Below are 23071 nucleotides of genomic sequence, written 5' to 3' on the forward strand. Positions count from 1 at the left end.
TTTATTTTTGCGGTATATCTCAAAGCAAAAAATGAGTAGAAGCGTGTGGACTCGTATTGGTTTAGAAATAAATAAGCACACGCACAGACAAGTCCATGTGTGCGACCTGGCGACAGCATATCATATTCCAAAGTTTTCGACACATGCGAAGCTTCTTCGCGTCATGCTCTCTGCCCTCGAACTTTTTGCAGAATTATCTTCATCCAACGATTAAGTTTTGATTCTTCAAAATGAAAAAGTTTAATAAGTCTTTCAGGGTTAGGCACAAATACTCGTTGGCTTATACTCGTCACTCGTCTGTTCCCATCTTGTTTTTTTTTAAGTATTCAGCCTTATTAAGTATATCAAGCAATGGAATCTAGATATTTGCAAGTACAAAAATAAATAACAAATATTAAAATGGTTTTGTTATTATCTGTGTTGTCTATCGAAGATATTTTTGTTGTTATGAAAAGTAAACAGTACATTTTTACAGAAAAATTCATGTTTTCATCATTTCTCTTCTTTATATTATACACAAATATTATAATTAGAATAATTTTCAAATGTAAAAGCAAAATAAACTTTCATATCTATCTTTTTAAATGATATTATTTAATAAATAATTATTAAATACTCAGAAACAGTTGCAAGTATTTGCAAGTATAAGTAATAGAATAAGATAAGTAAACTGCAAGTAACTCATTTTAAAACAAGTACTTAAAATAACAAGTACTCGTTTTTAGTAAGTATAATACAAATATCAATTTCTATTACTCGTATATTGCAAGTCAAATATCAATTATACTGAATATAGCAAATATCCTACTTGTGTCGAGCCCTACTTTCAGCTCATCGTAAAATTTTCAAAAATAAAAACAACAATCCTATTTCAAGTATAAAGTTTACCAAGATGGACCATGATTTATGCTTCAGTTGAAAACTTAATTTTACGGGTACTAATCGTAGGCATTGTTTCCCTGGATTATGGTTCAAACACTTCCGATTATAAATAGTATGAAAACACCCAAATTGTTTCATATATAAGAGCGTGAGTTATAAGAAAAATAGATGAAAACAAATCATTTACTTAGATACTTGGAAAGACATTCTTTTAGTGTTTTTGCATCATGATACATGCAACAAATTTCAAGTTTATGGTTTATGATGCACTTTATTTTCCTATATGTCCCTTGAATTTTTTTTGTGTGAAGAGCATATAGCCTCCTGGAGGCTGCCCCCATCGTTGATTCTTTGCATTATCTTTCTTTGGTTTTGAACTTAACTCTGGGTGCACAAAAAAAAATACTTAACTCTGAGATAAGTCCCATCTATTTTCCGTGAACCAAAAGCAAATAGCTTCATGGGTCTTTCATATGTGGATGGTTATAAAAACCTTAGAATTTTCTTTTGCTATATTTTAACGCGTGATTTACAATTTGCAGTGAGAAATGACTTGAAACCATTTTTAATTATAGGCTTTCTAAATAAATCATACACAATAAAATTAATATATAAGAAATTGGGATATTATAAAATATCATGAAAATGTTTACAATTTTTCATCACTGGACGAAGCATTGTAACGTAACTATTGTTTGATCATTGTTCGTGACATTTTTAATAAAATAAGAAATATTACACATTTGTTGATGAGCAAGTCGACAAAATTAACTTATGTTTCCATCTGACTATTTCAATAAAAGTGAGATGACAAAAAAACTGTGTATGAACAGATTATTTTCATTCAGTAACAAGAAACAAGAGTACAAATTTATAATAAATTAAATTTTAGTTTTTTTTTTCTGAATAGATGATACAAGTTTCTTCCCGAAAAAAAGATGGTACAAGTTTCTTCTTTTTTTTAACTAGCCTGTAACCACTACCTATTTTTAATTTACATCCCTCAGCCACCAAACAAAATACTAACAACAAAGTACTAGTGAACAAAAAAAAAACAAAGTACTAACAAAAGAATAACCTTTATATTAACCATTTCAAGAGAGAGAGAGAGAGAGAAAAACGAAGACCATGTCCTAAGATGATTCAGCGAGAACGTTCACCAAACTTCACTAGATTCAGACCAAAGCTTTTGATTAAACGACCTTTGAAGATCATCAGGTATGAACTGCGTACGACAAAGTGGACACGTCATCTGACTATAATCCATAATCCAACGGTCCAAACATTCTTTATGGAATATATGCCTGCAATTCGTCAGCCGTCGGATCTCATCGTCGTTCTCGAAGTCGTAGAGACACACCGCACAACATTCGGATTCGGGTCGGTTTAGATCCGAGAATTTGACAACGGGCAAGATCTCTCCAGCTAGCAGCGCTGCTGAAAACAAGTTAGAGTCTTGGTTGGTTGAGGTGGTGGAGTTTAGTGGTGGGTCGGGCCATGAAGATGTAACCGGTTCGGGTTCCAAAAAGTCGGGTAGACCAATGAACCAGAAAAGTGTGGAGATTAGTTTTCGTATTAGACCTAAGAAAGAGAGTACGTGAAGAAAGATTTTTGGGAGAAGGATCTCGGAATAGCCCAACGGAAAACCCATTGCTTCGCCGATAGAGAGAGGAAGTGTTAGAGCATGTTTATTGGTAAAATCATGATCCCTTCTTTAGTGGTTCTTAGTGATTTTTAAACTATTAAAATTAAACTAAGAGACTTTGGTAAGAGACACATAATTTAAGTGGTTTATTGGTAGTTTCTTAAGTTTGGTTCATAAAACCATATATTTGTGACTGATGAAGTTTGATACACACGGAGCAGAGAAGAAGACTGATGTTTTATAAAACTTTGTGAATACAAAAAGGACCGTGAGATCACAAAACTAAAACGCATGACCACAAAACTACAAAAACTACAACAGCTGACCACAAAACTACAAAGCTACAACGCCTGTAGAAGACATTTCATGTGAACTGAGCCCTTGATCAGAAGAACTGAGCCCGTGATCTCTTTGTCCAAACCATTATACTTACCACCAAACCATCAACCTGAAAATACAAGGATGCTCCCTATGCTCTCTTTGACCAAACCATCAACCTGAAAATCAAAGCCGAAGAACTGATCAAACCACAAAACCATCACTGATATTTATCATCACAACAACAAACACCAACTTTAATACTTGTGTTTTTTAAAAAACGAGAACAAGAACAACAAACACAAACTTTGTTACTACTGCAATACATAAACTCCATTACAGAACCAGACCATGAAACACCAACTGAAACTAAAACTCCGAGACTACAACTTATAAGCGAAACAGAGGAACTTATACAACAAACATCAAACAGAGATTTCTATATTAAATTGATCAAAGCTGTTCGTCATTCTCAAGAATCTACATCATGAGACCCAAAACGTAACGAGAATATGCTCAAGTGCAAAAGACCATGAACTAATACACATGAAGATCTCATTATCAGAACCGAGAATTAACAAACTAAACATGCAACGCGACCAAGAATGAACACAATCTGAGACATGCAAAATTGAGGATTTCAAAATTAAAATCTAAATTTTGGAGCTTTACCTTTCGATTAAACTAGGCGCCAACCGAGGAGTTTGTTTGTAGAGGAGAGCCGCCGATTTCCTCAGTCAAGGAGAGCCACAGAGATTCTCCGATTCTCAGAGCCACCGAGATTCTTCTTCGAGCAACGCCACCGAGGTTCTTCATCGGAGATTGGTCGTCGACGAAATCCGCCGACGATTCTTCGGCTACGAAAGCCACCGCTGAGATTCTCCCACGATCAGACCACCGAGACTCTTTCTGGCGGAATCCACCGACTTCTTCGTCGCCTTCGACTTTTGTTTTCCTCTCAAAATCACAAACTATCCCAACACGTGGCCCAGAAGAGACGTTCCTTCCACCCCCTAATTAGGGTCCGTCCCTTAACTAAATGGCAATTTATCTTTTTTTTTAATTCCCAATTCCCTTAACAGACCCAGTTTAAGAGACCCCAATGCACATGCTCTTAAACAAATAAGAGAGATGAAAAGATAGAGAGGGGTAGGATGTATATATAGTTGGGTGTGTGTGTATATGTACATATCCCTTATATATTAATTGAGGAACATTTCAAAAGATGTAACCTCAATTTTGTATTAACTAAAAGAGGCCCCAATGCATAGGTGGCACTCAATTAGGTAGTCAATTACATTCAGTTGAAAAATAAGTAGGTCCACATTCGATTTTTATATGTTGTTAGATACATAAGTTGGTCAAACTATATGATATAATGATATGATATGATATTTTCTTTCCTTAAATAAAACCTACGGAAATTACCATAAATGACTAATATATATATGACAATTAATGAGTTTAATAATAAAGATTTGATAACAATGTTATATCTCCTCCATCCACATTTTTTGTTTAATTTTATATTATTAAAATAAATTAAACAATCAAATTAGCTATAAAAATAAAATTTAGATTTTTTCGTATATGTTATATTTTGAATTTTTAAAAACGACAATAACTGACTAAAACTATTAAAATTATTATGTTAAAAATTAATGATCAATGGTTTAACATTTTATTATAAGAAGATACACATGACTTAAAACCATATGAGTAGAAAAATATCATTTAATAATAAAATAAATAAATATAGATATATATATATATATATAGATATATAATATTAAACACTATATACCATAAGATTACATAAATATTTTTAATATTAAAACTTTCAATGAATTTTCAAGAACATTTATAAATTATAACTTATTAAAATTTCAGATTGAAAATTTTGTTATCGATGATTTAAATAATATTTTGTTATAAAACGATATGAATGATAATAGAACCGTATGATTATAAATTCTTATTTAATAAGTAACTATTACAAAATATACTATCCTAGAAAAATAGGTTGGTCCATCTTAACTTATATTACACTTTTTATTAAACTAACTATCGAATTGATAAATAACGTACCAAAAAATGTTTTGCACTTTCATTAAATAAAAGCTACGAAATTACCTAATATGATTAACGTATATGTGAAAATTAATTATAATGAATAATAAATATTTGATAACAATTTTTGTATCTTAGTTCTTTTTTTAATTTTATATTATTAAAATATATTTAAAAATCACATTAAATATATAATAAAAACATTTATAATTTTTCTTATATGTATATTTGAATTTTTCAAAACGTCTATAAATTATTTAGAAATTTGAAGATTCCCACTCTGAAAATTTTGTGATCAATAGATTATTTTTTTGGTCATAATAAGTTACAAATGATCATAAAATTGTTATTAATATGAACTTTTATTTAATATATAAGAAGATACACATTATTTTAAAACCATATGAGTAAAAAATATCATTTAATAATATAAAACATATATATTTATATATATATATATATAGATTATACTATATACCATAAGATTACATAAATATTTAATATTAAAACTTTCAATGAATTTTCAAAAACATTTATAAATTATAAACTTATTAAAGATTTCACATTGAAAATTTTATTATCGATGATTTAAATATTCAGTTATAAAATGATATGAATGATCATAGAACTGTATGATTATAAATTCTCATTTAATAAATGACTATATAAAATATACTATTCTTAGAAAAATAGGTTGGTCCATCTTGACTTACATTATATTTTGTATAACCTAACTATCGAATTGATAAATAATCTACCAAAAGTTTTTTTGCACTTTCCTTAATTAGAAGCTACGGAATTACCTAATATGATTAACGTATATAGAAAATTAATTATTATGAATAATAAATACTTGATAACAATTTTGGTATCTTAGTTCTTTTTTTTTTAATTTTATCATTATTGAACGAAAAAAAATCACATTAAATATATAATAAAAACATTTATATTTTTTTCTTTATGTTATATTTGAATTTTCAAAACGTCTATATATTAGGAGAAATGGGAATATTCCCACTCTGAAAAATTTGTGATCAATAGATTTAGTTTTTGTTAGAAATAAGTTACAAATGATCATAAAATATAACGCATATGAATTATTATTTAATAAATATTCAAACTAAATAATATATATATATATATATATAAACACTAATGATTTAAAACAACAAGATTGGCTGATCAATTTAGTCGTCCAGTTGAAATCTTTCAAAAGTATGTGAAAGACTAAAGTCAAAGTAAATATGGATTTAGAATAGTAGTTATATTTTATAACCAAATACCGAAAAAACCGAACCGAACCGAAACCAACCCGATATCGGATTGAACACCCGTAATCCAAATGAAGCCAAACTATTGTTTCATTCTCCAAAATATAATAAAAATAATAACTTAATCCCGCGCAAGGCGCGGGTCTTATCCTAGTATATTAAATATTATACGTGATTTGTTAATTAATTATTGCTCTGTTAATTTAAGGGCTTATTTGCTAAATAGCCAAAAAAAAAGAAAAATTAGATTTTTAGAAAGAGAGTAGAGAGAGATAGGAAGAAAAAGTAGGAGAGAGAGGGTGTTTTTAGTTAGTTAGTGAATTTTGTTTTTTTTTTGTGGTTACTCGGTGCAATTTCCCTTAATTTAATGGAGTACTCAATAATGTGTTTTTATTTGCTTGTTTTTCTTTGGTATTTAATTATTTTGCTTGATGAGGATCTAGCTAGGAATGTGGCAATGATGTTTCTTTATGTTATAGTAGTATATGTATAGACTACTGACTTGTTTTTGTTCCTACTTCCTATAAAGATAATAGAAATTCAGAAATACTACAGATAATTAAGGTAAGACAGATCGTTAGGTTCATTTCATTCCAGTTTGTCTACACCTATATTGCATTATGCATGCTATATACATGCATTTATATGTCCACTTAATTTAGAGATTGTTTTGGTTACCATTGAAATTAGGATCTTCTTATGAAAATAATTTTATTTTTCAAGAATTTACCTTGAAAATAGGACATCAATGTAAATTACAAAGGAAGTGAATGGTTGGGCTTTATCTCTTTACTTTAGCTTTATTTACTTTTAAATCACTAAATTTTACTAATCATGTTGTAACTTTATTTTTAATAGTTAAAATCTAAATTAAGTTTCTATAAACTTTTGCCAATCATGTTTTATCTTTATTTTTAAAGCTACAGCAAAAAAACTAAAGCAAAATTTTATTAATGTATTTTAGGTAAAAAACCTAAAGCTTTCTTTTATAGGCTGTAGAATCTGTGAATAAAAAAATATCTATAATATCAAATAATTGGATAATCATAATTAAAAACATTTATAAATATTTAATTCAATTTTCAGTGTTGTAAAAATTATTGAAATATTTTAAATAAAATATACATTATTTATCTATCACATTTGAAATAACAATAAACTTTGAGAATTTATAAAAAATATTAATATAAAATTTTTAATTCATAAAAAATAATTATTATATATACATCACAAATTTCACATATTTTTAAATTTTAAAATATTTACAACCTATAATTTACAGGTACAACAAATTTAGCTAAAACAAAAGTCTCTCGAAAAAAATCTACAGCAACAATTTTACAGCTACAACCAATTTACCTACAATTGAACTTTTATAGCTAAATTTTTAGAGCCACAGTCCAACCAATCACCCAAAAAAAATGAAAATTAGATGGTACTCTTTAAAACTGTACTAGGAAATCTTAGTTAATTCATTTTGGCATGGACAGGGCGAAAATATATTTTATCATATCAGGTGTATTGGATATCACAATGATAAATACCACACATTGAATTCAGTCCAAAACAATCTTGACATGACTAGTAGAGATCATCAATCTACACATACGTCATTTGTTATTATGATTCTTTATTAATTGACTTTTGATAAATATTTTTATGACCTAATATTAACTACGTAGAAAAGTCTTTGCAGTTCTTCAAGTTTGATTTTGATTCCGTTGGTCAGATATACTTCTAGAATACAATATTGATTTACTTAATCAAAATATTTGAGGATCTATTTCTAGAGGGGGGTGGGGGGGTCATATAGGTATCTAACTAAAATGTATGAAAGAGCCGAAGCAGCTCTGACCCACCTCACATCCTCACCATCTTATCCTCCAACATTTCACATTCCGCCATTTTAATTAACACTTTTATACTCAAACACACACACAAAGATATACATTTTTAAACATATATATACATATATTTATATATAAGTTTGTTTATGCATCTATGCATGTAACTTGACCAATATTTTACTGGATATAAATATTTCCAATTGATTGGATTTATATGTTTAATAAGTAGTTGCTTTGTCATACTTTGGAAAAATTGAATCCACCACATGGTAAAGGTTTGAGAGGACAAAAACACCAGGCTATTATTCTCCCACGTACGTTTATCTACATCAAGTTTACCATACACTCATGTTTATATTATGAAGGAACAAGGGTTTATAGAATAATTAAAAAGTGTCACTGTCAGTTTTTGGCGTTAGTAAAGATATTTTAACTGATAAGCCAGCTAAATCCAGCCAAGATTAATCCCTTTTGTCTGGATAATTAATTTAACAACCAAATTTTATTTAAGGAAAACAAGGAAAATCAATTATTTTTCTTTCAAATTAAGAGCTGCAGTGTTCAAAATTTATAGTTTAGACGCAATCTACCTCGGCAATTACATCAATACATACGGGTTTAGGTGTCAACAAAGATTTAACGATCGTTGATGAAGGTACGTCGAAGTTTGATCTATTTTTAGCATACTTTTATTTTTTGTTAACTTATTTTCTTCAGTCTACGTACATGAAAATATCAAAACTCTAAAATTGGGGGAACTAAATAATGTACAAAGACGTCTAATAGATTCAAACTTGTTAGAAACTTCCGGTCCTCTCGTAGCCGACGAGTTAGTAGCTAGTGATATACATACTCTTCATGGATTGGATTATGACAGCCCTAAATTTCTCTCGGCTATTTTGTAAGTTCATATATTCATACTATTCAATCTAATTTCTTAAATCTAAAACCGTCAATATTTGCATTGGTACTCTGGCTTGAACAAATATTGGAGTCATTTTTGTAAAATGTCAATTTTATTTGTACTGTTGTATTATCCATATATATTAATTGAGAATCATTTAAAAAGTTGTAACTTTAAGTTTGTACTAATTAAAAAGTGACATGGTTTAGGTGTCACTTAATTAAGATATCTATTTAGCTTACGTAGCATCTTAAGAATCAATTGAATAAATGTTGGTCCAAATCAAATTATTAGAGAACATTATATTAACCTAAATATAAAAAGTGTGTATTATTTCCTTAAATAAAAGCTACAAAATTACCTAATATGATTAACATATATATGATAATTAATGATTAAGAATAATAAAAATTTGATAACAATTTTTTCATCCTTCTCCATTTTTGTTTCAGTTTTTAAAATGATTTTAAATTACAAAAATAAAGAAACCTTATATGTTATATTTAAAAAAAAAAATAAAAGACTTTAAATACAAAAATGAGGAAACCTTATATGTTATTTTTTTCTATATGTTAGATTTTTTCTTATATGTTATATAATTTTTTAAAACAACTTTAAATTACAAAGATGCAAGTTTACCTTAAGTATACGACTACAAGTATTAAAATGACATGTATCAAGTTAATGGTTGATTTGAAACCTTTCAAAATCATATGAAAGATAAAGTCAAAATAATTCAACTGTGGAAGCAATACTGTTCACTTTTTTCAAGAATGTGTTCGATGAAAAAAATAAGGTTTTTGTGTCATAATTTGTTTAATGTCCAATCCGATCAACCCATGATATATTAATTGTAGTTTTGTTCCACAATTTTTAATAAAAATTGATCTGATCTATCGGGAAAAAAATTATATAATAACAACAAAAAATATTATATATATATAAATAAAATGATCAAATATATAAAAGAAAATATCGATAATATATACAAATAAATTTATATTGCGTAAGGCGCAAATCTTATCCTAATCCTAGTCCTAGTGTACATGTAAAGAGTTTGTTGTATATATATTTTATTTTATGTACGGATATTACTGTAGTGGCAGCATGCTTTGCAGGATTTTAAATTATTATAAGAAAGGGAACAGTAAAAAAAATTAGAAGAATTTTGCTTTAAGTTTTAAAAGTAGAGTTAAACATCTTTAGCTTGAAACTTGTCTGCTAATTCAACGGAAAACTACAAAGTTTATTCCAGTTTTGCATGTCAGAGACTGTCGTTTTGTCAGTACGCGACCAACTAATTACACTAATTGTTTTAAGCAACCAGCTAATTCATAATTAAAGTATCCAAATATATATACACCTGTTCTCTTTGTTTATCAATTAAATTAAACCAATTCCATAGTTATCCAGATTAAAACTCATCCTTGGACCTTGCTGGTGACCTGATCAATAGGTATCACAAGAGCAGAGGTAGGAAAAGAATGACCCAAAAATTGATAGAAATAAAAAATCTACAAGTTCCGGTAATCTTTCATCAAATGATTAAATGCATGTGTTTGCACTACCAATTTTACGGTGGGATATATAATAGTGGTTCAAGGTTATTTTAAAGGTTGGCGTGGGCTTAGACAGGGTGATCCCTTGTCACCCTACCATAGTGATTAACTTCTTATTAACTATGTTGAAGCAACAACAAAGAATGTGGAAGTTGGTTATAACAAAAATTGTGAGAAAACAAGAATCACAGACTTGTATTTTGCAAACGATCTCCTATTTTCACCAATGGGAGCTCTTAATTTAAACAATTTTGAAACAATAATATGAACGAAAAAATGCGTTGGTGTGCTCGTGGTCTTTAAGAACAAATGGATTTGAGCAAAGAAAAAGACAATTGTTGCAAACTGGTCGTGAAGATGTATTTGTTAGGCTCCAATTCAATCTTATCTGTGATCTTTTATCCTGCTTTGACATACTTACAATCATTTTCCCTTTGTTTCTTACCAAATCGATCCTCCTTCATTCTCAGCCAAATGAGACAAGCTCAACCATTAGTTTGATATTTTCCTACAAACACACAGAAACCCGTTGCAGTCACACAGTCAAGTCTACACAAAACATTTTCTTAGAGGACATCAAAGGTTCTCAATCTCAAGTATGGTTTTGAAGCTAATATCTTCATTAACAATGCTTTGCTTGATTTGGATGGACATCAAAAACAGTGTTTATCTAAAGAACACAAAGGGAATACATCTACGAGAAAGAATGCAAGGGTAGAGATATTCAACGTTATGCAAAGAGTTATCAGTGTATCTGCGCTTGACTAACCCCTAAACACCAGACTCTACGGATTTCAACTCATACCATCTATAGTATAGATTAACTAGGGATTATCTTATAATATAGTAAATGTTAATACCTTTGACCTTTGGCCTCTTATTTTACAGTCTTATTAGGCTGCTGATTTTCCACAACTCAATACGATCTCAACAAGCTGAATGTTGCCGCTTAGTAAAGATGCCTTTCGAGATGGCAAAAATGAGAAGCCATCCACAAGTTTAACGCAATTCAGACCCCATTTCACCATGAGGAACTCGATCAGATGATGCCCACTGCAGTATAAAATCCAAACACAAAATCACCATCCTAATCTTTTGCAGATAAGTTAGATGATTGACAAGGATGAATGAATTGTGTACCTCCTGTTGTGATACGTAGTGATAAAAACTGCATCTCGAGAATTCTGAAGCAGGAAAGAGACGGTGGCAAAGAGATCATCGAACGCTATACAAAACAAAAGGTTCGGGATTCGCATTTCAGCTCATGGTAAGAATAAACTAGGAGAGGTAACGACTCCACAAGGGAAAAAATAGAAGGCCAAGACAAAGAAAGAGCATAATGAACTAACTAACCACTTGAATCATATAAAACATCAGCTCCAAGTATAATGTTAGGCCGCAGATCAAATATGGTTGCATCCCACACTCCCCAAGTGAGACCCATTACCTGGAGAAATACACAAACCATAAGGTAAAGGTATGTTTATATGACACAAACAAACATATACGCTCCTAAGCGTCATATATGCAATAAACGATGATGTGGGCAATTGTTAATTCAGCGGGTGTAAAGTTGAAGAAAAGTGAAAAGTGGTATACAAACTTACATTACAGTTGAGATTGTTAAGCTCACAAACTCTTGTCATATTCTCCAAAACCTGCACATGTATCATGTATGGTGAAAGACAAACTCATAATCTGTGAACCAAATGAGAAAAGCTTATTTAAAAGCTTTAATACCTCTGCTTTGCTTGAGTCATCGGTAAGGGTGACGTTAGCTCCAACCTTAGCAGCTACTAAACCAGGCAAGGAAGTGCCAGCTCCTAGCTGCAAGTTACATCAAACACAAGTCTAAGAGAAAGTATAAAAGTCAAAAGAGAGATCTCATTAGTTCATTCAAACACAGAACACAATCCGAATCCTGTAATCAGCAGAAACTACAGAGTGGTTGCCATCTTTGAAACATTATTCAGGCAATCTTTGGTCTCAATTTCAATTGAGAAAGCAGGAGAAGTTTGTTTACCTCGAGAATGGTAGAGCCACGAAATCGAGATCGCTGTTGCCAGACATACTCGGCGAGGATGACGCTACAAGGCCAAACGAACAAACCGTACTCTTCCTTCATATTCTACACACAAACGAACGAACAATCAAAACGAAACCAGCGGAAGAAAGAAGAAGAAGATCGCCGTTCATACCTCGATAACAGATACAGAGATGGAAGTTTCGGAATCTCCATCATCATCACCGTAGAAATCATGCTGAGAGATGGTCGTCGTCGTGGCAGTAGTAGTCATCGTAGTAGTCTTGAGATTTTGAAATTAGGGTTTTTGATTTAAGTGAAGAAGAGGAAAGTCCCACATCGGTAAGTAGTGAAGTTGGGGAAGCTATTGTTTGGGTATAAAAGGATAGGTGTTGGGTTAAAGTAAAAGCATGATCCTTCAGGCAAGTGAAAGGGGAAATGAGGAGTGGTTATTTTCTCGCTTTTATTATGCGAGAAGAGCGTTTCGCTCCGCCTGTTACGACAATTGAGCGCTCTCCTTTGTCTTACCATCTGATCCCTCTCCTGATTGGTCAATCTTTTTTAAAACAAATTATTTTAAAAATATACTAATTATATTAATAGTTATTATTAATATTATCTTTTAAAACCAATTTTTTTCTAAATAATATTATTAGTAAAAATAATTACTGTTTATATACGTATATTAGTAAATATAATTTTTTTAACTCTGTTATTTATTTAGAGTCTCTGCTATAATAAAATGTTTTATGTTATACTTTTTACGTTAAATATTCAAAAAGAGTTGTATTACTGATGTTACCGGGTAGATTTTTGATCCACATTCTACTTTTGAAGATCATGGTGTTGTTTACATTGACCGCTGGGAGTTGGTTGTTCATTGCCTTAAAAGGATTCAAGAAAGAAAAGAAACAGACTCACTAGGAACGTTAAACGAAAACTATATAGTTATCAAAACCGAACGTGCACATCAAAGACTAAGTCAAAATCTTCTGGAGCAACCTCAACTGCTTTGGAAATTTTTGTGTTGTTTTTGCAAGATCAGCATTAGAAACCAGAAGGTAGGCTAAGACATAGCAAGAAACATGAATGAGAGAATAATTAAACGCAACAGAAAAAAATAGTTTGTCTTTAAAAGGGAAAAAGGACCATAACAACGTAAGGTGCTCTTATTATGCTGCATCATATCAAAGAAACACACAAACCATAAAACTTAAAAATTTCAAACCATAACCTTGCAATTTTTCTTGGATGATCATGTCTATCTTGTTCTCTATTTCAGGTGTAAGATAATTTTTCGAGTCACCGACTTCCCCTTTACGGAAAAAAAAACTTGTGCTCCACACTGTTTATTGTCCCTGTTTTGTTAACTTCCAAACTGCTCAGATTACGCAGAGAGCAAAGGTCCAAGATCTTGTCCACAGATCCACTATCTTCTTTTTGCTTAGTAAAAGGACAATCCAAGAAGTCCGCAAGTCTCTTGATCTGATCACGAGGCTCGGCTTTCATTTCCTCATACCTCATGAAAAGGACATGCTTGGGGTCTTCCAAGCTTCCTCTCCAGTAACTCAAGAGGTGTTCCCAAAAAGGTCCAAAATAGTTAGTTCCATTGCAGAACTCTTCAAACCTAGACTCGAGAACGCTTCTGGTTGGTTCAATTTTATAAATAGCACTGCTATAAAACCAACACGAAATCAACGTGTCCTTCACGTCCCTACACACGTAAACAATCTTGCAAGGAGAGTGCTTGAGGGTTTCGTGCATCGTGTGCAGTGGCATGTGCGTCGAGAACAACCTTGGAGGTTTAGAGAACTTGGCTAGGTTAGGACTTGAGCTTTCGTGGTACATATCAATCTCCAAGAATGGTATAATGCAATGAGGATTATTATATAGAAGAGGATGATCAGCATCATCAAAAGAATGTTTCTTTGATCTCTCAAGGAGAGCGACTGTGAGAGCCTTGAGCCAAATAGTGCCTGATTTGGGGTACGAAGCGATATCAGTGTCTTGCGGTTGAAAACCTCTCTGGAAATTGAGAATACCTTGGAGGGTGTTGTAAAAATACCAACATCCTTGATATTCACAAATCTTATGCCCTTGGTAATCTATGTGTGAATGAAGCGAAGAGATCAACTTCTTGGTTTCTTCACTTATCTTGTCGTCTCCTATGTTGGACGGAAGCTCCTTCGGATCCATTTGTTTTGTTGGTTCTTTACTTCTTGTTACAAAAAGATGTGGTTTAAGCTTCAAACGAAGTCATAATAGATATAAGGAGGGCTGGGCAAAAAGACCCAAATCCGAAGAACCAAACCGAACTCGATCCGAAAAAGTAGTACCGAATCTGAACCGAAATTGATTAAATATCCGAATAGGTTTAAAATTTTGATATCCAGGGAACCGAAACCGATCCGAACTGAAGTATTTCGCTTACATTATAAATATATCAATTATTTTTAATCTAATGTATATTAAAAACATCTAAAATATATAAAATACTTTTAAGTTGTCTGAAATACTTGAAAATATATACAAATAGTCAAAAGTACATGTCTAAAATAGCTAAAATATACTCAAAACACCAAAAATACTTAAAATATCTATTGATTCTCTATCAAAATATTCAAACCAAACTAATTTATATGTTAAGTTTAGGTATTCTGACATATGTTATTAAAATTTATATAATATTTTATTTACAGATTTTGAGAAATTTAAACTATATATTGAATTTTAAAATTTTAAAAATTATTTAAATGGGTTATCCGAACCCAAACCGAATTATCAAAGATCCAAACCGAACCCAAACCGAATCCGCAAAGATCCAAACCGATCCCGAATCAAAATTTAGAAATACCTGAATAGAACTGAAGTCTTTAATCCCGAAAACCCAAAACCCGAATAAACCCGGACCAAACCTGAATGGGTATCCGAACGCCCACCCTAGTTGTCAGTGGTAAAAATAACAAGGGAACAAAACCTAATTTAATTTGCTGGTAATAAAGACGAAACCTAAATTAAATTTCTGGTAGCAAGAGACAAACCAATATATTAAGGGCTTATGTTAAGACAAAATATTGGATGTCATTTTATACCCACTTTTTCACTGTTGAACTCACTTTTAAGTTTTAAATTATTGCAAATTATACCCTTCTTTTTTTTTGTATATTAAGCTAAGGGAGTGTTAGTGGAGGTCTTACATTTTTATAAAGTTTATTGATTTTAAAAGTTGAGAGATTTGTTAACTTTGAAAAGAGTTGTAGACAATTTTGTATATTGTAAAAATCTATGAAAATAAAGTAATGTAATAATTTTAAGAATTCAATAAAAACATGTAGTATTTTCAAAATATTGTTTTATGAGTTAAAATATTAAAAATTCAACTCCCAATAACACTTGTAAAATCATTAAAATCTATAAATTTTGAATAACAAATGATTTTGTATAGAGTTATAGAATTATCAAACCAATAGCACTAGATTTTAATGAAAATGAATTTTAAAAATTATTTAAATGGGTTATCCGAACCCGAACCGAATTATCAAAGATCCAAACCGAACCCGAACCGAAATTTAGAAATACCCGAATGGGTTGAAATTTTTAATCCCGAAAACCCAAAACCTAAATAAACCCAAACCAAACCCGAATGGATATCCGAACACCTATCCCTAGACATAAGAGAAGAAATTAAGCCAGGAAACAGATATTGCTGGTAAAAAAACAAGGGAAATTTAATTTGCTGGTAGCAATTGACAAACCAATATATTAAGAAGAAATATTGGATGTCATTTTATACCCACTTTTTCACCGTTGAACTCACTTTTAAGTTTTAAATTATTGCAAATTATACCCTTCTTTTTTTGTATATTAAGCTAAGGGAGTGTCGGTGGACGACTTACATTTTTATAAAGTTTATTGATTTTAAAAATTGAGAAATTTGTTAACTTTGAAAAGAGTTGTAAACAATTTTGCATATTGTGAAAATCTATAAATGTTTGTTTATTATTTATGGAAAAATAATATTATTCACCTAAAATAAAGAATTACGACACATATACAATACAATTCTAATTAATAATAATAGAAAATCTGTTACTTCTAAAACTATACATTCTTTGTTCCATTTTTTGAATGAAAGTATCTTCGTAAACACACAAAATATTTTGTCACGTTGCAATTATACATACACACAATATCTGCCTCTTTATACTGACGTTACTGTGTTTTCTTTCGTGAGGTGCGGACTGAGAAGGAATACAAGGTACGAGTCGATCATGTTTTTATGCCGGCACATGGTGCGCGCCGGTCGCCTAGTTATGAATCTAATTTCACTCGCACCCCCCCTAAATCACTTATTTAACAAAGACTTTTGCATCTAGTTGGGCTAAAATATAAGCCCACGCAAACGAATATTGGGAAGTGGCCACGTCATCGGCTACCTTGCTTCCGCGACTTGACTTTTATCGTCCTCCTCTTGCCCCCAAACCCTGAGAGAGAGAGAGAGAGAGAGAGAGAAGCAAAGAATCATCATCCAATTGCACAACATTCTGAAATTCTCGCCACCGTCTCGCACCGCTCTGTGTAAATCCAGATTCGATTGCTACTATTATCTTATCCCCTTTCGAATTCGTCCCTTCCTGATCCCCAATAACTCCAAGATTAGGCATTGTTAGGAAGATGATTCATTGGGGTGGAGTTACCTGCTGCCTCAGCGCCGCCGCTCTTTATCTTCTCGGTAGCAGTAGCGGCAGGGACGCTGAAGTTCTCAAAACCGTCACTAGGGTTAACCAGCTCAAGGAGTTAGGTATTCGTTCTTCTACTCTCTGTTTTTTTCCTGTTCAATGATTGTTGATACTTTTTTTTCTCTGTATTTTGCAGCGCAATTGCTAGAATTAGATAGCAGCAAGCTCCTGCCTTTCATTGTGGCTGTATCTGGAAGAGTTGGCTCTGACACACCTATCAAGTGCGAGCATAGTGGCATACGCGGTGTTATCGTCGAGGAAACTGTATGTGTCTACTTATTATAATCTAGTTTGTGTTTGGTTAGGTGTATGTGAAACTATAGCAATCGTATTGATGTGTTTTCAGGCGGAGCAACATTTTCTGAAGCACAATGAGACTGGTTCTTGGGTTCAAGATAGTGCTTTGATGCTATCTATGAGTAAAGAGGTTCCTTGGTTTCTGGTAAGTCAAATCTAGTTGCTTACTGTTTTTGATGTTTCTTAAAAACCATCTCTCAGATTGTATGATTGTTTGTGAATAGGACGATGGGACAAGTCGTGTGAATGTAGTGGGAGCTCGTGGTGCAACAGGCTTTGCCTTGACCGTTGGAAGTGAAGTGTTTGAAGAGTCAGGGAGGTCTCTTGTACGGGGAACTCTTGATTATCTCCAAGGCCTTAAGGTATTTTGCTTTTCTTTGCGGTTCTTTATTTGCTGACTGACCTTTCTATCTGCTTAAGTGGTTATTATTTTGTTTCAGATGCTTGGAGTAAAGCGCATTGAGCGTGTTCTTCCTACTGGAATGCCTCTAACTATTGTTGGTGAGGTATGTCGTATTCTTAGTGTTCTTTTTTCTTTCATCTCTTTTGCCTAAGTTGTTATATAGCAATAGTATTTGTAGAATGCTGGATTCATCTTTCTACAGAGGCAGACTTGATGAAGAGTTTGATTTTAATTTCTGTTACTGGCATGTATGACAGGCTGTCAAGGACGATATTGGAGATCTCAGGATTCAGAAACCTGAAAGAGGGCCTTTCTACGTCTCTCCTAAATCACTAGATCAGCTCATTTCCAATTTGGGGAAATGGTCAAGGTCATGTCTCTCTTCTCTATTGGTACTTATTTTATTGTAGGAAAACACGATGAGCCAAATTGATTGATAAGAGTCTTATTTTTACAGGTGGTACAAGTATGCCTCTATGGGTTTAACTGTTTTTGGTGTGTTTCTAATTACAAAGCATGTCATTGATCATGTTCTTGAGAGAAGACGCCATCGAGAGTTACAGAAAAGGTATTGTCACATATTCGTCCTTCTAGAAAGTGAATAGTTGTCCTTAAGTATATGAGTACTAGCTCAGTTTGTATCCCTCGAGAATTTTGTCAACACAAAATTAAGCAGTGTCAGCCATTGTTGCAGAGTGCTTGATGCAGCAGCTAAGAGAGCTGAAGAGACTGAAGGTACCCATTGGTGAATCTTTGTTCTACTCATAAATAGGTTGCACATGTTCTGACCATAAAACTTTTCTCTCACCAGGTTCAAACGGGGCACATGAGAGCGTTTCAGATTCTACCAAGAAAGAAGGCGCTGTTCCTGATCTCTGTGTGATCTGTCTAGAGCATAACTATAATGCTGTGTTTGTTCCGTAAGCATTCTTCCTCTTCTTTTTTGGCTATTTCTACCATTTGCAACTTGGTAAAAAGAACGTGTGTGTTGTTGGTACTTCTCGCAGGTGTGGTCATATGTGCTGCTGCACCGCATGCTCCTCCCACTTGACCAGCTGTCCACTTTGCCGAAGACGTATAGATCAGGTGGTTAAGACATATCGTCACTGAGCAAACTCAACTCAGAGCTCAGAAGCATTCTCTACTCGAATCTGGTCTGTAAATACCGCAAGATCAAAACGTTACAATTCAGTGTTCGTAATCCTCTTTTGTTTGATTTCAAGAACAGTACATTTAAATTATATGAAAACATAAGGTGTTTGCTCGATCCACGAAACAGTAAATTCGTTTTTAACTATTCTTGTCGCTGCCAATTACATCAGGCGTTTACTCGATTCAGCTCATCCTGTTTGAATCTTCCTTGCTTCTATCTTGACTAGAGTCTTTGTACGCGCCACGCGCGGAAAATGAGTTTAAATATATTAGTGAGTTTAAATATATTAGGTTTATATTTAAATCTTTAAATAATATTAAGAATTTATTTGATATGTTTAATTAAGTTTTGTTTCAATGTTGATATTGAAAAAAATATATGAAAGATAATTGTGTGTTGACTCTTTTAATATTTGGCGGTAATTATGGCAAAAAATATTACTCGTTTGAACTAATTTGGACCCGGTAATTAAAACTAAAAAATTGTAGTTGCATGCTTTTAATGTGAAACTCATGCATATGTTAATTATATGATGCCTATTATTAAATATATGGGAGCAAAGTTTATTTGATATTATAACGTACTACTATAAAGGTTTTAAAAACCAAATTGTTTCCAAAGTAAATGCAAAAGTATGAAATAAGCAATTTGAGAAGGAAGAGTCAAACAGAACCAAAAATATTGAAAAGTGAAAACAAATAAGTTTGTCGAACCATGTAGTCTTCGCAAAGATGAGAAGCCAATAATTGGATATGCTATTGGTTCTGGTATAGATGGTGGAGCAGATGGAGACAGGACTTTCGTGTCCTGGTATAGATGGTGTTCTGTTATCACTCATGTCCTGCCAGATAGATTGTGCTCAGTCACCTTTACATTAAACTTGTGTGTTTATCATTTGAAAAGACGCTCTCTTCTCTCTCTAAAAAACCTCTCTTCCATCTCAAAGTAAAAAAAAAAAACCTAGATCTACCATTTGGGTGGTTGGAGATTCTTCGCCTCCGGTCACCCCCCTTCTCCGTCTCGTCTCTCTACAGCCCTCCCTCTGTGTTTCCTTTCCTGATGCTCTAGGTCCTCACCACCGCGGTTCTGTTCTGGTGAGTTTGGCTCGGAGTCTCGGAGAAGCTCGGAGGTCGGTTATGTTGAGGGGTTTCTTTGGATGGGCTCGGTGGCGGAGGCTTTCGATCTGGTGTCAGATCTGGTCTTTGGAAGTGGATATCCTCCCTTCCCCTGGCTCCCCTGTCCCTTCTTCTCGGCATGGGGGAGTTAACTCTCTCGATCTGCATATGTGGCCGGGATTTCTGAGACTGCGGGGGTTCGGTGTTCCTGTGCTTGTTTCTTAGGTTTCGGCGGCGCGTGTCTTAGGGTCAGACAGTCAAGCTCTCGTTTGGCCTCTTCGGTTGCTCAGGTTCAGATCTGGGAAGCTCTACTGTGGGTTCTCCGCTGTGGGCGCGTGAGAGGAGGTTTGTTGTCGGTCTTGTCAACCACAACTCTCGTTCTCGGTGGCGTTGCGCGTTGAGACAGCTAGCTTCAGGAGCATGATCTAAGGCTGCTTCCTGTCCTCCCTTCCAGGTGGTGCGTGCTTTCTCTAACTTCTTGGTATCGGTCCATGGCTTGTGGCTAGCTTCGGAGGCCATTCTTTCCAAATAAAGCTTGGTCTAGTCTTTGTGGGTGTGCTTGGCCTCTGCTGGTGTTGTCTCTTTGTGTAGGTGGGTGCTTAGTAAGCCTTCTGCAAGCTGTTCTTGGTGGGGCCGAATCTTAAAGAGTAGATCATCGGGGAGGCCAATTATACCGGGTTCTAGCTCTCGGTTTAACTGCGGCTCTTCTCTTTCCGGCAAGTGGTTCGTGCTTTCTAAGTCAAGTCTCCGGATAGCTCTCCAGTCTGTAGTTTTTGTCCCCAATTGTCTAGTTCAAGTTTGTGTTTAGATTTATGTTTATGTTTTCTGCTCCTTGTTCTCCTTTTTCTTTTGTCAAAAATTTCAAAAGCTGGTAATAATAATTTTATATTCTTACCAAAAAAAATCATCATTTTTATTTCCATTGCCCTGAAATGTGTAAATATTGTTGTCGGCTATTATGTAATTTTTCATAGCTGTTTTGTAGTATTGTAAAATATTTTATAATGACATAAATATAATGCTGTAATTTAAAATAAAATAGTTAAAATTAACTAATTAAATTAATTAATAAAAAAATATTAGAAAATCGAAAATTAATTTTTAATTAGAAATGAAATTTTATTTATTAATTAAAATTAGATTACAATTAAGTATAAAACTAAACCAGGATCAAAAATTTAATAAACCAGAATACATTAAACCAAAAACTAAAACAGATTAAACCAACACCTAACTAAACCAAAACTAATAAACCAAAACCTAAACCTAATCTACGCAGCCGTCGTCATCTTCCGACTCCATCCTCCTCGCATCTCTGTCTTCTCTTCTTCTCCGCCTTTCTCTTCTTCTTCTTCTTGCTCAGCTCCATTACCACCACCACCGCTACCTTCCTTTGACATCTCCACACCACACCACAGCTTCTTCAGATCATACTTTTCGTTTCTCTACAGAAGAATCAAAACACAAAACAATCAGAAAATAAAACTGATGAAAAACCAATACATAGCAAATGGAACACGATACAGAGACCGAAGGTGCGAGTCGGATAGATGCAGACACGGCGTGGTTCATTGGAGTAGGGAGGAGCGGAAGGAGATGTGAAGAGGGAGATAGATATTGGAATAAATGTATTTGGTATTATGTAGAAGTCAACCTGGTTTGAACACCGTATGGAGACGGAGGGATGCAGATCTAGCCTTACCACGGCGGTCCAAGAACCGGAGACTTCAGGAGCTACAGCGCCTCGTACACGACGGCGACAAAGAACAGCAGAGGTACACACAGGTCCTCTATGGCTGGTGATTGAAAAAAATCAGTCCCAAACATAAACAGCAGAAGCAGGACGAAGCCCACATGTTGAAGCCCGTCTGATGTGTAAAAAAAAAAGAATATGATTGGTTAATTATTTTGTAATACGTAGCATAGCTATATGATAAGGATATCTTCCTTTTAGTATAGTATAGATTACATCTGTCTTCTTCCCCAAAACAAGCTTGCAGTGTTTCTCACAAAAACGGAGAAATCAAAGCAGAGAATGAGCCAGCTCCAACAATCTGTACGATTCTCGGAGCCAGATCAAAGCAGAGAATGAGCCAGCTCCAACAATCTGTATGGTTGTCAACCAAAAAAATAGTTATGTGTGATAAAACCCTAATATATTTTCACCTGATATGTTATGCGTAATACGTGTACACATGGTCGCTACAGAAGCATGGATGTTAGTTTCCATGGATGTTACTTTTAGATTCAATTTTAACATTTTTCTTTACTTTGAACTATAAAGACATCATATTTGAATTTCCTTCAAATATTTTCCACTTATCGACGAGCCATTCATTTAGCGTAGGAAATTTTCTAATTACTGGGTCGTCCTTAGACGATACGTAACTATGTATGTAACTTGAAAACTTACTCTGCTGCTTTCTATTTCATACTGGCTATAAGCCAGTCATATGTTCATAATCATGGATTCACGATTGTCCACAAATTAAGGAACCATTCCATATGCGTCGGATACTATTAAATTACAGGTAACAATAACAAATATCACTACAGATTTTTCCTACTAAGGCTACTTGTATTTTTAAACTAAATCAACCTCACAGTCTATCGAATTCACTGACACCCGCATAAATTCTTCCCCCGTTTGTCCAATGGCAATCACCTTTTAGAACATTCACACAACCATTACATCAAATGCAAACTCAACACACAAACAAAATAGGGTTGTAGATTTAAGGGAGGATCCATTAAACTACTTGGATACTAATTGGAAACAAAATTCATAAACAGTTTTAAGTGAAATGAAACATTTATACAGTTCAACCAATTAAAAATTAATAAT

General features: G+C 33.2%; 4 protein-coding genes, 2 long non-coding RNA genes and 1 other non-coding gene across 7 annotated transcripts; 2 read left to right on the forward strand and 5 right to left on the reverse strand.

The window, feature by feature from the left end:
* Positions 1–1704: 1704 nt before the first annotated feature.
* LOC103838249 (E3 ubiquitin-protein ligase RHA1B-like) lies at positions 1705–4168 on the reverse strand. The gene is made up of 2 exons (XM_033279489.1): positions 3963–4168; positions 1705–2562 (listed from the first exon to the last, which is right to left on the reverse strand). The coding sequence occupies exons 1-2, from the start codon at positions 4033–4035 to the stop codon at positions 2039–2041; spliced, it is 597 nt and encodes a 198-aa protein (XP_033135380.1). The 5' UTR covers positions 4036–4168; the 3' UTR covers positions 1705–2038.
* Positions 2693–3921, reverse strand: LOC117128039. The gene is made up of 2 exons (XR_004451162.1): positions 3518–3921; positions 2693–3024 (listed from the first exon to the last, which is right to left on the reverse strand). It is a non-coding gene; the product is annotated as an uncharacterized LOC117128039 (long non-coding RNA).
* Positions 4169–10637: 6469 nt separating the features above from the next.
* LOC103838247 (methyltransferase-like protein 23) lies at positions 10638–13048 on the reverse strand. The gene is made up of 8 exons (XM_009114666.3): positions 12695–13048; positions 12520–12624; positions 12237–12323; positions 12104–12154; positions 11850–11943; positions 11637–11721; positions 11357–11549; positions 10638–11004 (listed from the first exon to the last, which is right to left on the reverse strand). Exons 1-7 carry the CDS (start codon positions 12791–12793, stop codon positions 11390–11392), a joined length of 681 nt encoding a protein of 226 aa, XP_009112914.1. The 5' UTR covers positions 12794–13048; the 3' UTR covers positions 10638–11004; positions 11357–11389.
* Positions 12953–13058, forward strand: LOC117128737. Its single transcript, XR_004452130.1, has one exon. It is a non-coding gene; the product is annotated as a small nucleolar RNA Z279/snoR105/snoR108 (small nucleolar RNA).
* A 562-nt stretch (positions 13059–13620) lies between these two features.
* LOC103838248 (cytosolic sulfotransferase 5-like) lies at positions 13621–15008 on the reverse strand. Its single transcript, XM_033279477.1, has one exon. It carries the CDS (start codon positions 14713–14715, stop codon positions 13837–13839), a length of 879 nt encoding a protein of 292 aa, XP_033135368.1. The 5' UTR covers positions 14716–15008; the 3' UTR covers positions 13621–13836.
* Positions 15009–16912: 1904 nt separating this feature from the next.
* LOC103838246 (E3 ubiquitin-protein ligase SP1) lies at positions 16913–19257 on the forward strand. The gene is made up of 10 exons (XM_009114665.2): positions 16913–17320; positions 17395–17522; positions 17605–17700; positions 17780–17917; positions 17996–18061; positions 18216–18328; positions 18416–18526; positions 18653–18693; positions 18770–18878; positions 18966–19257. The coding sequence occupies exons 1-10, from the start codon at positions 17194–17196 to the stop codon at positions 19066–19068; spliced, it is 1032 nt and encodes a 343-aa protein (XP_009112913.1). The 5' UTR covers positions 16913–17193; the 3' UTR covers positions 19069–19257.
* Positions 19258–19695: 438 nt separating this feature from the next.
* LOC117128048 lies at positions 19696–22177 on the reverse strand. The gene is made up of 2 exons (XR_004451188.1): positions 21757–22177; positions 19696–21671 (listed from the first exon to the last, which is right to left on the reverse strand). It is a non-coding gene; the product is annotated as an uncharacterized LOC117128048 (long non-coding RNA).
* Positions 22178–23071: the final 894 nt, after the last annotated feature.

Source organism: Brassica rapa, chromosome A09 (assembly GCF_000309985.2).
Source record: "Brassica rapa cultivar Chiifu-401-42 chromosome A09, CAAS_Brap_v3.01, whole genome shotgun sequence".
Lineage (NCBI taxonomy): Eukaryota > Viridiplantae > Streptophyta > Magnoliopsida > Brassicales > Brassicaceae > Brassica > Brassica rapa.